At 55.3% G+C, this 16,726-nt stretch overlaps 3 protein-coding genes across 3 annotated transcripts; 1 reads left to right on the top strand and 2 right to left on the bottom strand.

Moving 5' to 3' along the window:
* Window positions 1-466: 466 nt before the first annotated feature.
* On the top strand, window positions 467-10,912 carry CPAR01_16512 (Mus7/MMS22 family protein; the record flags this gene model as incomplete). The annotated part of the gene is made up of 7 exons (XM_060500757.1): window positions 467-5,330; window positions 5,382-5,566; window positions 5,618-5,785; window positions 5,839-5,976; window positions 6,028-6,205; window positions 6,258-7,317; window positions 7,924-10,912. 7 exons carry the CDS (start codon window positions 467-469, stop codon window positions 10,910-10,912), a joined length of 9,582 nt encoding a protein of 3,193 aa, XP_060340466.1.
* Window positions 10,913-11,524: 612 nt separating this feature from the next.
* Window positions 11,525-13,553, bottom strand: CPAR01_16511 (TFIIH p62 subunit domain-containing protein; the record flags this gene model as incomplete). The annotated part of the gene is made up of 2 exons (XM_060500756.1): window positions 11,525-13,359; window positions 13,412-13,553. 2 exons carry the CDS (start codon window positions 13,551-13,553, stop codon window positions 11,525-11,527), a joined length of 1,977 nt encoding a protein of 658 aa, XP_060340465.1.
* A 769-nt stretch (window positions 13,554-14,322) lies between these two features.
* On the bottom strand, window positions 14,323-15,742 carry CPAR01_16510 (extracellular protein; the record flags this gene model as incomplete). The annotated part of the gene is made up of 3 exons (XM_060500755.1): window positions 14,323-14,797; window positions 14,846-15,220; window positions 15,279-15,742. 3 exons carry the CDS (start codon window positions 15,740-15,742, stop codon window positions 14,323-14,325), a joined length of 1,314 nt encoding a protein of 437 aa, XP_060340464.1.
* Window positions 15,743-16,726: the final 984 nt, after the last annotated feature.

Below are 16,726 nucleotides of genomic sequence, written 5' to 3'. Positions count from 1 at the left end.
CGAGTTATGGAGCGAATCCTTCAGGCACGATTATCATGCCACGATAGGGAGCTCAATCTTGCAATTGACAATAAGGTAGGCGGCGGCTGTGATGTAATCATCGATGATGCACCCGGGATAGCTCAGGTAGCGTGAACCCAGAGGTCGCGGTCGGTCACCCAAAATTCGGTACAGGCCGGGGCCTGTGCGCACACTCAATCGACTAAAGTGGTTTCCCGCCCCCGTGCCATCGCGTGCGACAGCGTGTACCCCACCAGACGCGCTCAGCGACCGCCTGAACGCGTCTGCTTCAACAATCGGATTATTTACACCTCGCCTGGGTACGACTACCTTAGGTAATGAGAGCACTACCGCTTTCCGCATCAAACAAGACGAGCCGAAATTTTGGCCACCCAACCTTTCCTAGAAGCCCTTCACTGCTTCATACTTTACGATGTGTACTTCTTTATGATGAACGCTTTATGTCATGGCAAACTGGAAAGAACTGGGCGAGGTCCCAGACTCGGACGACGAACTCGACTTCGATAGCCAGGATCTTGAGTCGCTGCCGAACCCTGAACTACCTTTGAAACCCACTTCCGATACTTTACAAACGAAGGACGTCCGAAAGAGCATATGGGATGTACCCGAATCATCACAGGATACCCCAGAAGACGCGACTACAGATCGTGTAGCAACGAACCGCCACCATGAGGCGTCTAAGCCTATTGACGGAGAGCCGCCCTCTTCGCCGCTGTCTTCGGTGCCGGATGTGGATGAGCTGGACGACCCCTTCAGCTTGGACTTAGACGAACCAGCAGCCCAAGTGGCACCTACGACAAAGACGAGGACTAGGTATCTTCCCAACGACCGCGACGACTCTCCCGATCCCCTGGCTGGCGATGATACCGTCTCGACGAGCTATGTTAGAATCACTGCTCCTGAACCTGAGTTCCCCGCCGAGAACGATACCGAAAGCCTTCCACCTCCTAAAAAGTCTCTGGCGGCCTCTTCACAGCCCAGTCAACAGAGCCGGCAGAGACGATTGGCTGCTCAGCTCTCTGCTAGTTCTAGCCCGGAGGCAGAGGTGGCAGCTCCAGTTGAGCAGTCTAACGATGGCAACACTTCGCCTCCGAGGCCTTTATTCGTCTCCTCGGCAGCCTCTTCTGTTGCTTCTCCGGCGCCGACCCAGTTGAGGAAGCAGCCGAGGCCGGCAGCTATTCAGCAGGTGGAAAGCTCCAACAGGGACGAGGAGGTTGCTCGACAAGTCGCTGTGCGGTATGAACGCTCGTTCAGACCAAGGAAACCCATCCAGGAACACCCATACCTCATTGAGAATGCCCAGTACAGCAAGGCTCTTAAGTCACACGGCATCCGGCCGATCAGAATGCCCACAGAGCCAGCCCCGAGACGTCAACGGCCGGAGGAGGATTCCCAGGAGAAGGATTTTGAAGATGATAGCCAAGAACCCACAGCTGATGCGCCAAACGGAACCACAGACGAGAGCCAGTTCAACGGCCTGGATATCCTGCTGAGCTCTAGTCCTCAACTGATGTCGTCCCTCTCCGATTCACCCCTCCGAACATCGTCCCCCAAACACCGCGGCGGACCGAGTAGCCAACCAAGTCAGGGAGATACGGATAATACCAGCTTCTCCGATGTCGACGATTTGCCATCTCTTGACAAGATTCACCGCGACTTGCTGGCAAACCGATCTGCCAAAAAGCGAAAGCGCGGGAAAGGCACTGCGACCAAGGCTGTGGTGACGCAGACGGCAGCCCCAAATGCGCCCTCGCGCCCGCAGTTTCAGCAGTATGATGAGATTTACGGCATGCTTTCTTCGCCGTCTTCATCGCCTGAAGTACAAACTACTGTGATCAACCATTTGATTGACCCTACATCATTGCCTGCAGAGAGCAACGCCGGAACGGTATTTTCTGAGGGCGATGACCTGCCTATCGTGGATGGCAACATGTTGTCTGCTCCTGAGCTCCAGGGGCGAATTTCGGTCGAAAGGGAACCGCCAGTCTTCGACCTGACCGTGGCAGACATGTCCGATGTGGAAGAAGACAATGGACCCGGAGATGTTGATGCGCAGAACAGTTCAGGAGAGGAGTCGGAGGGTCGGGATGATGGTCGCGAGGAGGTCGGCGCGGCGATTGCAAAGAGAATGCGAGGTGTCCTTCCGGCATCCTGGCTTAGGCTCGACCAACAGGCAAACCGTCCCAAGCCTACTCAGTACCAACGCCCCGATGACTCCCCTGAGAAGGGTCCAAGACGAGGCGTGGCTGTCCGACGGATAGGTCGCTCGGCATCATCTACGGCAGCAGCGTTTCTCTTCGATGACTCAGATGACGATGTGGTCACTACGCAGACGCCTACACGTCCTTCTCACAATATCCAGACTGTGTTGCCTTTCGAGAGATCTGAGGTCACGGAAATCAGTGACGACGACGACGGTGGCTCCGTCGTTGAAGAAGACCAGGTTGACCATATGCTACCAAGCAGAAAACGTCAATTGACTTTGAAAGACTTTCGACAACCCGCCAAAAGGCAGAAAAAGAACGACCGTCTATCAAGCACCCAACCCAAGAAACGCGGGCGACCGCCGAAAAGCGCAGTCCGAACTTCTGGAGCTTCCCGCCTCGATCCTTTCTCTAAAAGTCGCAAATCTACTTTGAGCAACACTCGAGCTGTGGCCCGAGCGAAACCTCCAAGGTTGAGCATTCTGGATGTCATCGAATCAGATGCGCCGAAGTTTCTGAAGATTGCGGCTCGAGCAGCTCATAGCAAGCGGCACATGGGACGATCCAGTCCTACACACAAGAGCATACGCCTAGCCACGCGGAAGGACAATGTAGATGCCGGCAGAGTGCTCCAACAGTGGAAAGGAGGCAAGATTCGACCTCGATCTGGATTGCAGACGAAGAAACCTAGGCCCACAGGGTCAAGTGGAAGACACCCACTGACTCAACTACCATCAAATGTCTTCTCTCGTGGTGCTGTATCCTCTCCAAAAGCCCGCAGCGCCACGCAGTCTGATGAACTCCGTCGTGAGACCTCAACGCCTTTGACGCCTTTGCCGGAGGCGCACTCTCGGATAAGGCAAATGTCGAGAAGTAATTCCGTCACAAGCCAGCAGACGCAAGATGCCCGAAATAGGCCGGCTCAGCTTGAAACGGATTTGACCCAGCAACCGGGTAGAGTCGGTTTCCAAGCAAAGAAGCGAGCTCTCGATGCTCTTTTCAAGCGTAATCACTCGCAGTCGCTGTCATCGAGAAGTGCGCACTTGGATTCTTTCTTAGATGACACATCATCAGTAGTATCAGGGCACAGCCTTGCTGCTGGAGGCTCTTCTGAGCCTGCAGCAGTCAAGAGGCCCATACTGAAGCGCCCGAGAAAGCCTGTACAGCCAATTCAGATCGATGTAACGGCCGCCCATTTCCGCCACGCAGATGACCCCATGCCTACCATAGAGTTGATAACTCCCGTCGAAACGCCCAAAGCCGCGTTCAACGATAATCAGCTTCTTGGTCTTGGTCCTTTTGGCACACACTATACACAGCACTTTGATATTTTCCCCCTGGACCGCGGGGTCTTCTTTCACGAGACAACACTCATAGGCAGTGGACGGGTCAGCTCAATAGCGTATGACCAGTTTCCCGAGGAGGTGTGGAATTATCGACCCCGAATTTCTTACAGCCTTGGTGAAATGGTCCTTCGATGGGACTCATGGACCGAGCAAGTCTCGTCCGAGTTCGGCATCGTGATGGACGGGATCCTCGAGCAAATTCTCAAGCCATCGCTGTCTGCAGAAGTCACACCCAATGCCAAAGCAGCGGCAAGATTTGTTCTGGACTACGTCCAAAAAGCGATGAGCTTCACCAACGATGCCGATGCTGCCTCATTCATCGCTCGGGTGTCTGATGTAGTCAAGTCTTTCTTGACGCGCTTCGAATCTGAAGATGTCAGTGACTTGGCTCAACGTCGGGAACTGGCTGACGTGTTGTCGAATGTATTCCTCGTTGTCTCTTACGCCGTCCGCCTCTGTCAAAAAAGTCCGGCGCTGATGACAGAGAACTTTGCTATGGAGGCGCTTCTCAGAAAAACTACAGAAACACTGGTCCGATCGCTACTCGGCATTGGCCTGGATGACGTTACGCAACTCTACGATGATCTTCAGACCTTAATATACCGCGAGCGTGGCATTCGCTCCGACAAGTTCGTAGCACACGCTTGGGTAGTTCTCATAAAGGCCCTAGAATATCTTCGGATTCCTAGGATGACATTCTGGGACGTTACATACTCGTGCATGATACAACCAAGTGTCATTCGTGGCATGGACTCCCAAGAGTTTGAGAATCTTTGGAAGAAGATGTTCACGCTCCTACCCTTGTGCGAATTTGACGATAATGGCGTGGTCGTTTCCGATAGGAGACACCTGGTTCCCCTGGAAGGGTGGAACTTGCCCCAGCAAGTCCTCAAACGCGTCTTCCAACTATACCGCGACAATCCCCGCCAGTCTCCAAGCTTCAACGACTACTGCCGGGCACTAGTGTCCAGATGCCACTATCTGGTCGATCAATGGGGTTGGCAGAAAAGCAGCGGTATCATCGGCACCATCTTCGACTTCTTTGGCTCGCAGAACTTATCTCATCTGCGCAACGAAGAAGCCTTCCGCTCAGCTCGTTTCCTAGACAGCCTTCATCTTGAGCCGTCTCTCCTTGTCGAGCCTGAGGATAGGTGTTTCCACATATTCCTCAAACTCGTGGCACTAGCCATCAAGAGGCTGAGACAAAATGGGGCAATCAACGACATTCGGAATTTGGTCGCTCGCACACTGCCAAACCACGACCGGCAATATTCTAAAGAACAAGACGTTCACCAGAATGACTTAGCCGCTCTCAGGAACCATCATGATCTCTTATGTACTCTGTTCTGGGCAGCGCCACCTGATCTTCGTCCCGGCATCCACAATCTGGAGAAATTGGTCATTCCCGCTAGCTCTCATAAGGAAGCCTGTCTTATTAACCTGCGGGCCTGGAATCAACTGGCAAGATTTGTTGTACACGAAGAGTCCGCCGCATCATTCAACCCGCTGGCTAGCTGGCAGGCCAATGTCTTCAAGCAGCTGTTGGACCAGTACAACTCTGCCGCAGCAGATATCCAACAGCAGTTCTTAGCACTGTCTAAGGATGATAGCAATAATGTCAGCGAGGACCTGATGAACTCCATTGTGGCTACAAACAAAGCTGCAACCATGGAGATCATGCTGTTCTCAGTCAAGTCCTCAATGGAGGTTGTGCAGTATGCGAGTAGTTTGGAGTTGGCAAGGCTTGCCTCTAGCCCTTGTAAGATAACTTGCCAGACGTTCAGCGTACTTGAACTAACAACATTCGCAGATCAATTACAGCAAGTCTTCCAGCATTTCTCTACTTTGCCAGCAGACTTCCCGTCCACGCTTCTCCAAGCCTCTATGACCACACTGGAACGTCTTCTTGGCCGAATCGAGTCGGTCTTCAACGAAGCAGATGATAGTCAAGACAGTATGGCCTCTCGGACTTTGGAGTCCGAGGATGCTATTCTGGTAAGTCATGCTCATACTATTTCTTCGTTTACGTGTCTGACACCTTTCTAGATGCTGGACCGCGAATTGGCTGCTGCGTTCCTTTCAGCAGCACGCTGTCTCTTGTCAAATCAATCGCGCGGTAAACCTGGCAATTCAGGCGTGTCAACATCCTGTGTTGAGCAATCCGTCGTGGTATCTGGCATGATGATTGGTCTTTTCGTACGCTGCGGAATGATGGTGAGTTGGTCTGAGTTGATTCAAAGAGCCAATCGATCGCTTACTATTCCTAGGCACTCTCGCAGGTTTTTAAACCTACTAAATATGGGCTATTCGGGAAAGCGCCAAGCAAGCTTGACTGCGAACAACGTCAATACCTTCCACTCTTCCTTTCCGTTGTCGCGCAGAAGGGAGCAACCATTAACCTGGAGGTAAGAAACGCGACTGGCGCGTGATCCATGAATACAACTAACATGACACAGGATATTGGAGGAAGCGTTTTGCTGTTGTGGCTCATGGTCATCATACAGCCGAGTCACTGCTTGAGATTTGAGAACCGGTTTGGACAGCAGCTCCAGCGGCAGGGCTATCCTTTCATTCCGGACAAAGCAGGTCTTGTCGTCAACCCAGGCTACGCGGCCAACCGTGACTTTTTTGAGTGTGAGTATTTGCGCAAGTTGACTTCGTGGCACGGATGACTGACTATGCTCAGACGCGGCATCTTGGATGCGGAAATCTTTACACACAGCCGACGCTGCCTCCAAGAAGAACATGCGGTCGGAGTTCGAGAGAGTGCTTAATGCCGTCATGAACCAAATGCGGGCTGACCTTCAAATCATGACCGCAGACGAATTACAACACCCAAGCTATGTCAAGTTCGTCCGCAACATCATTTCCCTCATCAAGGCTCATGGTTCAGACATCTGTCCCGTACAAAAGTTCTTTTTGGAAGTGAGCAAGGAGTATTCGCCACCGATGCAGGACCCGCAATTACAAGCAGCGTTGATCCAGTCATACGGATTCAAGCTTGCGGAAGGCGACCCCAGAGTCCCTAGTACGTTATTCCACTTCTTGCTCAATAACTTCAAGGGGGCTCTTCAGCGTGGCCGACTGCCGCATGAGGTTGTCCTCCTAAAAGGGGCTTTGGAAAATGATGCCATCATGTCGTTCGTTCTCAGCAAGATGCTTCCCGCGGTGCTGCATGCCACCCTATCTAATGTCGAGGCCTACGCGATGCTCGATGTTTTATGCGACGCGCTTGGACTGGCAATAAAATCGTCACCTATTCCTCGTCAAGTCAGCGAAGACAATATGGGGTGCATTGCTGCCTTGGTCACCACCACATTGGCTTGGGCAAACGCCCTAGGACGGAGCATGCTTAGTCCTGAGCATGTTCATGTGCTCCGACGCATCACTTGGCTCCTCAACGCATTTCAGCCTTACCTTGAAGCGTTCTCATTCATGGTTACAGAACCTCGAGGCTGGGACAACGTTATGTCGATGTTACATTGGTTCAGCCTGCTTGCCCAAGGGGCGCAAGAGTATCTTGAAAACCAAGAAACCCCTTTCATAGCCGCATCGGGGCTGTTTCGCCGACTTAGAACTCTCAATGAGATCTTCACGATCCAGGACACCACGGTTCTGACCTGGTCAGAGCATATAGGAAACGACATCAGTAGGAATTGGGTCACGACAGGACCATTGTTAACGGTATCACCACACAACCGTGGCACACCTTCAACGCAGTCTGGGATTGGATCACTACGGCCTAAGTGGGACATGCAAGAATTGACGACGAGTCTGCTAGATCAAATGCGGAACTGGCATGAGTGGTGGACGAGGGTGAAGGAGTTGCCAGCTGATACTGAGGAAGTAGATTTCGGGGAGGACGTCATATTCTGAGAAAGGTATCTGTCGTAGAGCAGTGTCCAATCCCTACCCCCAGAAACAAGTACATACCATTCATGCCCACAACTATCTACCAAGGATTCAAACAATAATCTTCATCGCCGTATCTTTAATTTCATTGAATTACCTACGCTGAGTCATCTACGGCTGGGTCCAGGATCCATCGTGAATGATCTTATTACGATTTACATACTTCGGTGTGGGACTTTCGGTGAGCGTCGGTGAAGACTCTGCCGAGATTCCGCCGTTCTCACTAAGCATGGTACCGGCTTCAACAGCTCGAAAGCAAACAAGGTCTCTTTTGCCACGCAACGACACCGCCAATTGCTGGCATTTTGCTCATTGTCCTTCCGAATGTATGCAATAGGGCCTCGGGCCCTTGCATCAGCCTCACGAGTCTCCGTTACATCGAGGTTAGCGCTTTCGGTCGCTCATCGCAGCCAGTGTCGACATTTCCACCCGTCCTTTAGGTTGCGGAAGAACCCGTCCGAAGGCGGCGCAGAAGACGGCAAACCACCAGACAAACCGGCCGGCGAGCAAGAGGACGGCAGTAGAAGCAAAGATGGCAGCATAAGCAAGACTGAGTCGGTCACGGCGGAGTCGGCTTTTCGGAGGTCGAGAGGCGGCGCGTTCGCCTCTGCGAGAGCGCGCCTCTCAAGGCCGCGGGCCGCTGACGAGCTGCCACCGGTGAAGCTGCCGCAGAGCTTCCTCGACAACAGCGTGTCGCTGTACGATCCCGAAAACCGCATCAACACCCTCACGAACGACCTGTGGCACCATCGATACATGGGCGCCCGCTGGCACGATCTGCTCTGGAAAGATTTGGATCTCGTCTTCAGCCATGCGTCTTGGAGCGAAGCGAAGTTGCAAGATGCGCTGCGCCGGGGCAATCTCGAAGCCATTGAGAGGAGGAGCCGCCTCCTTGCTGAGGCATCGCAGTGGCTGAGTCTCTCCATTGACGAGATGCGATCTTCGAACAACCTGCAGAACTCCCGCGAGCCGCTGCCGACCACCGAATTCGCAGACATGCTTCGATACTCCAACAAATTCGTCCTTTCGAACCTTTTGTCGCAACACACCAGAGCAACGACGGACGCCGATCCAACACAAGATCCAGACAGCGTACTGCAATCGCTTGTCGAGCAATACATCGAAGAGGGACGGCCGAAGCTGCGACGTGACGGACTGAGGTTATTCGACCCCCGAATCCGCGGCGAAGTCGTCACGGCTGTGTGCGCGGAGCTTTCTCTGCAGCCGGACGCAAGTGCCGCAGGCAGGGAGCTCAAGAGACCGCTTACTGTCGTCAACATCCCGAACTATACCGGCCGAAGCCATACCAAGAAGCTCATGAAGCACGTTGCGTCATGCGCGGAAGCCGATTTGATTCACCTCGATGCGCAGGAGCTGGCGATGCTTGTCGGCGACTACATCGGGCAGGACTGTGCCTACTCGCGCGGCTCGATCTCTATGCTGGGATATCGGTCTGCCGAGATGAATGGACGTCTCGTCAAGAGCGAGGAGCCGTCCAAGCCCAACGACGAGGATCTTTCCGGCGAGATCGAAGCGGCATGGGTCAACCTTCGAGATCACGGGGTGGATGGCGGCTACGGCAACCCAATGGACAACGAACTGCAAAAGATCAAAGAAGGCCCCAAGGACTACATCCTTCCTTCTGTCGATCGATGGGAAAACCTGAAGATCAACGCCGTTCTCGAGGAGATTGCCAACTCGGCTACGAAGATGACGTCGAAGCCGGATCGCAACCTGATCATTCACGTGGACGACTTCGTCGAGCTCAACATGACGCTCGAGGGTGCGCTGCTCATCGGTCGACTTCGGACCATCGTAGACACCATGTGGCGCGCTGGAAAGAGAGTGACCCTGGTGGGCACCTCATCCAACGAGAACCCTTCGGAGCAGTACGCATCGACGCTCAAGGAGATTGCGGCAGAGGAGTGTTTGATCCCTTTGCCCCTGAACTTCCAGCGGATCACCGACGCTGCAAACACCAAGAAGATTTACGAGGCCAATGACTTCTTGCAAGAGAACCTGCGAAACATCCAGCATATGCTGAAGAGCATTTCTGGCCAAACGCGAGACACGAGTAAACTGCGCATCGTCGGCGTGTCAAAGTCCTCGCCGCCGCAGTTCCTCTTGGATGACACACATGGCTCTTATATGGAGGTCTCGCTCATCCCCCGCGTTCTGGCAACCTCCATCCTCCCCCTTTCCGACGTATACCACATAACCCGCCTCTTCTACGCCTGCGAGGGCACCGTCCGCCCCGACGAGTCATGGAGGGTTCTCTTCGACGTCGTCGAGTCCAGCAGCTACAGCACCGCGCAGCTGCACCGCACCCAGGACCGGCCGACGCGCTCCAAACCTTCCTCTGCCGGCGCGAGCTCGTCTGCCGACATGCAGAAGCCCGAACCCGAACGCCTCCGCGTGTCCGGCAACTACAACGACTACGAGAAGAAGCTCCTCAGCGGTCTCGTCAACAGCAGCGAGATCAAGACGACGTTTGCCGACGTCCACGCCGACGCGGAGACCAAGAACAACCTCAAGCTCCTGACCTCGCTGTCGCTCGTCCGCCCTGAAGCCTTCACATACGGCGTCCTCGCCACCGACAGGATACCGGGCTGCCTCCTCTACGGCCCGCCCGGCACCGGCAAGACGCTCCTAGCCAAGGCCGTCGCCAAGGAGAGCGGCGCCAACATGCTCGAGGTCAGCGGCGCCAGCATCAACGACATGTACGTCGGCCAGAGCGAGAAGAACGTGCGCGCCCTCTTCTCGCTCGCCAAGAAGCTGAGCCCGCTCGTCATCTTCATCGACGAGGCCGACGCCCTGCTCGCCGCCCGCGGGCAACGGAACCGCGCAGCGCACCGTGAGACCATCAACCAGTTCCTGCGCGAGTGGGACGGCATGAGCGACACCAAAGCCTTCATCATGGTCGCCACCAACCGGCCCTTTGACCTCGACGACGCCGTGCTCCGCCGGCTGCCGCGCAAGATCCTCGTCGACCTGCCCCTCAAGGCCGACCGCGCCTCTATCCTCCGCATCCTCCTCAAGGGCGAGACGCTCGACGCCTCGGTCGACGTCGACGACGTCGCGCGGAAGACGGTGCTCTACTCCGGCTCCGACCTCAAGAACCTCTGCGTCGCGGCCGCCATGACGGCCGTCCAGGAGGAGAGCGAGGTGGCGGCGCGGCACACCGGCCCGGAACCCTACGTGTTCCCTCCCAAACGCACGCTTGCGAAACATCATTTTGATAAAGCGCTCAAAATGATCGCCGCCAGCGTCAGCGAGGACATGGACAGCTTGAAGAGCATCCGTCGCTTCGACGAGAAGTACGGCGATGTCCGGGCCAAGAATAGCCAGAAGAGGAAGGGTATGGGCTTCGGTGTGCTGCCGACATCGACGGATGCTGAGGAGGCTAGGGTGCGGCAGGCTGTTGCTTGAACAACGCTGGGTTCGAGTTTTGACTGTTATTCTCTGTTCGTCTTCTTTGTAATGTCATTCTGGCTTCGCTGAAAGCAAATCTCCCACCCTTGACTTGGAACCATCATCAGAGAAATGGATGGGATGGGGGTGGTCTTTCAGGCGAATTTGTACGATTTTTGTTGTGTGGTGGGAAAGAGTTTCCTTTGAGGACATCCCCATCGTGGGCTATAGAAAGGGGGGAAAGGAAGTGAGTGGTGAATCATGTATTATCATTGAGAGGACACACGCCATCTACGATCAGGTAGTCAGGTAGCATCCCAAAGACTTGCTGAGTAAAAAATAATGGACTAGCGAGAGATGGGCTATGAATTACCACCCTCACGAGATGGGGTTTTGATAAAAAAATTAGCTGAGTTGGCCCTCCCTTCTTAGTGATTTACGAGACAGCATACAGTGTGATTCGACACGACTTTTGTGCCCAATGAACATTTAGTAAGAAGCGTGTATGGCTCGGTGTGGTTTGCTTATTCCTGAATAAAGCTCCTGGTGGTTTCGCATTTTGATGTCTCTTATACAACCCGACCCCGATTCTCTCTCCGTCCCAGACTCTTCTCATCTCAAGTGCTATCTTCAGGCCTCGGTGGAAAGCTGAACCCCCTCAGCAGCAAGAGCCCGCTGATAATCCCCCTGCGCCCTCTTCAACGCCTCGAGCGTGGGCTGCATAATCGCCAACACGGCCTTCCTCCCGCCCTTCTCATGCTCAGGCCGCCATCCGCGAATCTTCTTCCCCGTCGCCTTGTAGTGATCCATAATCTCCTTCTTCTTGGCCCGGATGATGTCGTCGCGCGTCTTCTCCGCCTCATCGGCGACGGCGTGGATACGCTCGGCCGAGCGCTTGAGGGACTCGACGAGGTACTGCAGCTCGTTGGCGCGGTCCGGGTCGCCCGACAGAAACGCGTTCCAGAACTGGTGCAGGAACTCGACCGTCGTGGCGTGCGTCAGCTGGCACCGCTCCGCGACCTCGACGGGCAGGCCCATGGGGCGGGACTCGTCCGCCGCCGTGTCGCCGTACTTTTGCGCGCGACGCTGCCGGATGCCCTTCATGATATCGTCGCCCGCGGCTTTGCGCGCGGCGCGGGAGCCGACGTGGGGCGGGCGCCGCGTTCCTCCGTCGTCGCTGTCGCTGTCGTCGACGATGCCGATGCCCGCGCGGAGGTTGAGGCCGCCGGCGCCGTCCGTCTCAATGGTCTCGAGGTCGGTCTGGATGTCAAATAGGACGTCCGAGGGGTTCTGCTTGGCGAAAGCGAGGGCGTTTGCGGATTTGGCCTCGTCTTTTTTCGCAAAGAAGCGGTTCTGCTCCTTGATGTTGAGTATGATTTTGTTCTCCTTTGCGTCGCCGCGCAGATCGCGGAGGGCAATCTCCGCCCACGTCGAGTCTTCTTCGGCCTCGGCGCCGGTATCGCGATCTGAGGGCGCCACGTTGGCGAGCATACGCTCGCTGAGACTGTTGAGGGTATTTACAATGGGCACGTTCTTGCGCGGCCGCATCTCAACGTCCTTTTGATTCCCGCTCCGGAAGCCGCCCTGGTTCTCCTCGTTGCCGTGGACGTCAATGATGTGCGGCACGCTCTGCGCCATGCTCTTGCGCTGGAACATTGTCGTGTTCTCGCTGGCATCGTGGGCGTCAAACAGCGCGTCGCGTTTGATACCCTCCTTTCTTTCGTCCGTGATCCTATCTCCCTTCAGCGTGCGGAAGAGCTTGCTGAGAAAGAAGCGGGACCAAAACTCGCTCTCGGGGACCTTGGGCACGTTTTCGTCGTAGAGCCGCTTGACGAGCGGGTGCTGCGCCATGATGAGCTGGACCATCTCGACGGTGATGTCGAGCTTGAGCACGTCGTTCTCCAGCCGCGGCTTTATCGCGGGCAGGACATTGTACGCGCCCTTTTGCTGGTTCACCTCGATGGCGTGGGCACGCAGCAAGTTTGTGCGCGTCGACCAGAACTGGGCGTTAAAGGCCGCGTCCGATATCGATTCGGGCTTGGTCGCGCGCGCGTCCATGTACGTCTGGTGTAGAGTGCGGTCCTTCTTCATAAGGGACTGCTGCAGCTCAATGTCACCCTTGAGCTGGGCGTCGTCGAACCAGCGAGCGCTGTTGGGCTTCGCGTTGGCGGAGCTGGCGAACGCCATGGACGAGCCGCCGCCAGCGCCGCCGCCACCACCGCTGGCACCATTTGCGCCGTTGGCCGCGTTCGGGGTTGAGTTGCCGGAGGGTTTGGGGACATTGGGATCGCCGGAGCGGATATCGGCCAACAGCCTCGAGAGCAGGTCCTTGATGGCGTTGGCCTCAGACCTGGCTTCTGGTGATGTGAAGTGGAAGAGGTAGGGCACTTGTTCTGTTGCATCTGGAGGCTTCTCAAAGATTTTGAGCATAACCTTTGCTGCGCTGTCTGGTGTCTGTTGCAAATCTGTGGCCCAAGTCAGTCATGCATAGTACTGTCTCGTGTGACGGAAGCTCACTTGAGATATTAGCAATGACCAAGGAGACCGTAGGCGGGCCATTCCCAGGTGCTGGAGTCCAGATGACGGACTGTTGATCCGGCGTCAAGGTCAAGACACCATCCTTCTTCTTGAAGGCCGTACGACCTGACGGTATCGCCATCTTCAGTTTTATATAATGTGCTTAGAAGCTGCTGCGAAGCATAACGTTGAGACCTTCACTTCGTCACCACCCTGCCAAGCCACCTCAATGTGAACTGCCTCCTTGCCTGGGTCTTTGCAGGGATGAGACCCGATACGTCAGGGGCGGCCCACCAGCCAGATCGACAGTAGATAGTCGCGTACGATTCAGTAATTCTGCAACGGTAAGAATTTATCGCTCCAATGCGGAATTAATGTGGTCGTGTGGAATGAGAATTGTTCAATGTCTTTCACCTGGGGTTGAAGGCTCGAGGTTCAAAGCTCCAGCCACCAGAGCGTATGCTGCCTGAAGTGGCTGTCGGTCGCCAGCTGGCGCTGTCTTGCCAGTTCTTGACGGGCCGGCAGGTGTCATACGTTCGACCTCACCAGACGACAAGCCGGTCACAGTCGTCCTTTTGGCTTTAACCACAGTCACTCCAGGCACACGTTAACTGGCACTGCATCGTCGACAGGTTACGCAGGAGAGCCATGTTTAACAACGATCGTGGTGATTTACTATCAAGCCTACCTGGCATACTTACCTGCCAGGCTTTTCCTTATGCGAGCCAAGAACCAGTCCTGGAAGATCCATGCTATCCTCAAAACGCCAAAATCTCAGAAAGCCAGAGTTTGTTCCCCATGTCTATGGATGCGTGTCCCCGTATCTCGTCCAAGTCTCATAAAATGTCGTGAACCTTTCGACAATACATTCCGAAGGGCAGAAAAGTTGTTACACAAGAGGCCCGCGAGGCTTAGATGTGGTGTCTAGCGCGGAGGGAGCGGCGACCGTGGGCTCTCTTCTTCTGCCAGACCAGGACCTCGGTTGTGCCAGACTGGCATTTGGTGCCAGGAGCCATACTCATGAGCACCGACCACTGTCCAGAGGCACAACGCTGGAAATGAGTGCCGGAGACGCAGTTCCACTGGCCCTCGGGGGTGCAGGCCTTGCCGGGAGTCATGGAGCCGTCTGCTGCATCACCAGATCCGGCGCCAGGCGAGGGAGCTGCGGATGGAGCTGCGGATGGAGCGGCAGAGGGGGCAGCCGAGGGGGCGGCTGAGGGAACGACTGCCGAAGTGGGAGCAGGCATGGCGGTGGGTGCCGCAGATCCTTCGGTGCACTCTTCGCTGGGTGAAGCGGGAATGCTGACGGTCGCAAGTGTGGTCGGTCGGACAGAGGCAACGGCAGAGTTGCTAGAGGCCGGGACAGTGAGGAAGACGCCGCCAGGGCTAATGGGAGTCAGTACAATTACAGTGACATGGGTGAGATTTACTTACAGTCCAGCAGATGAAGAGGCACCTCCAGCAGCGCGAGTAGTCGACTGGGAGCTCGGCTGAGAGACTTGAGAAGCGGCCGGAGCGGACGGGGCAGGAGCGACAGCGTTGGCAGAGCTGCTAGGAGAGCTGCTACTACCACCTCCAGAGCTACCACCACCGACTGCAACGTCGCAGGTGCCGACGGGGGCAGCGGTCTTGGTGCCGGCGTTGGTGACGTCTCCAGGAGGGCCGGGATTGGGGAACAGAACGTCGGATCCCTCGACGGTGCTGCAGCCGTTGGCGATGTTGGCCTTGAAGATCTGAGGACGGCTGGCGAAGGGAGTGGAAGCACTGCCACCTCCTCCGGTGGTGGTGATGACGGCGCAGTTCATGTAGCTGTGGAAGGGGAATTAGCATGGCCACGGTGAGAATCAGAAGGTCAAGATGGACATACAACTCTCTGTTGCCGACGTTGTTGAACCAAGTCCAGGCGAACAGGGCGTCCTTGGCAGAAGGGGTGTCGGCAGGCAAGGTGAAGGTGAGAGACGAAGTGCCTGCGACAGGGCAGTTACCGATGTAGCTGTGGATGACGGTGAAGGTCTTGCCGCTATCGAAGGAGAGGGAAGCCTGGCAACTACCGCCGTTGTGGTTGGCACCGCCGGCGATGGTCATGTTGTACTGCTGGCCGGCCTGCCAAGTAGCGACGGGAGAGGCCGCAGCGGTGCCGAGAAGGTTCAAGGTGCCCTTGCAGGGAAAGTCGCTGCCAGAAGCGCTCAGAGGGCTGGTGATACTGTAGTCGATGTCCTGACCGGCGAAGGGGTTCTCCTTGGATCGCAGGGGCGGCGGGTAGGTGATGGCCATATGAGCCGCGGCGTGGCCGGCAAGCAGCACGATCGCGGAGACGAAGGTGGACTTCATGGTGTCGTCTGGTGTTGGAAGAGATTCGGTCTAGGATGATGGTGGTTTCGAGAGGATGAGAAGGTCTTTTTTTTTAGGTGAGCTTCGCTTCCAGATGTTGTTAACAAAAGCTTGGTTGTGTTGACTGGAAGAAGGATGGATGGGATTTTCTGTAGGTTCAAAGAGTGGATTTGCTCCTCGTTTTGAAATGTGTGTTGGTCTGGTGATTTCTTAGGTCGGGATGGCTGAAGAGTTGTTGTAGGTGAAAGTAGGTGAGGTGAGTCGGTCAAATCAAGGTGAGTGAGACGGGGTGTCTTCACTTGTCTTTATCTGAATGTGGTCTTGAGAGTCGAGCCGGCTCGAGGAAAGAGAAGAAAAAAAAAGTCGGGTGACTTTTACAATGGAGAAAGGCGGTCGAAGGAATGTGTTCAAACGTCCAAACAATGAGGCTGGTCGGGAGTTGAATAATACCGGCGAATACGTAACCGTTGAAGATTTAGAAGTGGCAGGAAAGGAAGGAACGGCAATGAGGCTACGAGTTCTCCACGTGTAAACGGGGACGAAAGTAGGCCAAGTTGGGCTGAGTCTTGTAGCAGTCAAGAGCGTGGATGACGCAACAACACTGGACGAGGTTGAGCAACAGAAAAGAGAAATTTGTAGAGATAGGCGTGAGAAAGGGGAAAAAAGAAGGTTCCCAAGAACTCGGATCGAGCTGCTACGAATGAAGTCAGGTGAAGATGAAATAAGAGGGCTGAAGAAAGTCGGGAGGCCGTCACGGGCTCTTTATTGTCGAACAAACCACACCACTCCGCCGGCGCATCAGTATCTTGGCAAAGGAAAGGGTGCGAACAAGAGGGGGAGAGCCGCTTCGCTTCCAATGCTTGCCAGGATCGAAAGGCCTGCTCTCTCACTCTCTGACTTCTCGTCCAGTTGCAGTCCAGAACCTGGATCCTGATCCATGAAAGTGAGGTAGCCATGCGGCCTGGCTAGCGGTCGCGGGGTGTG

Source organism: Colletotrichum paranaense, assembly GCF_030867605.1.
Source record: "Colletotrichum paranaense strain IMI 384185 chromosome Unknown Scaffold_26.1, whole genome shotgun sequence".
NCBI lineage: Eukaryota > Fungi > Ascomycota > Sordariomycetes > Glomerellales > Glomerellaceae > Colletotrichum > Colletotrichum paranaense.
This window is presented reverse-complemented; position numbering and strand designations above follow the sequence as displayed.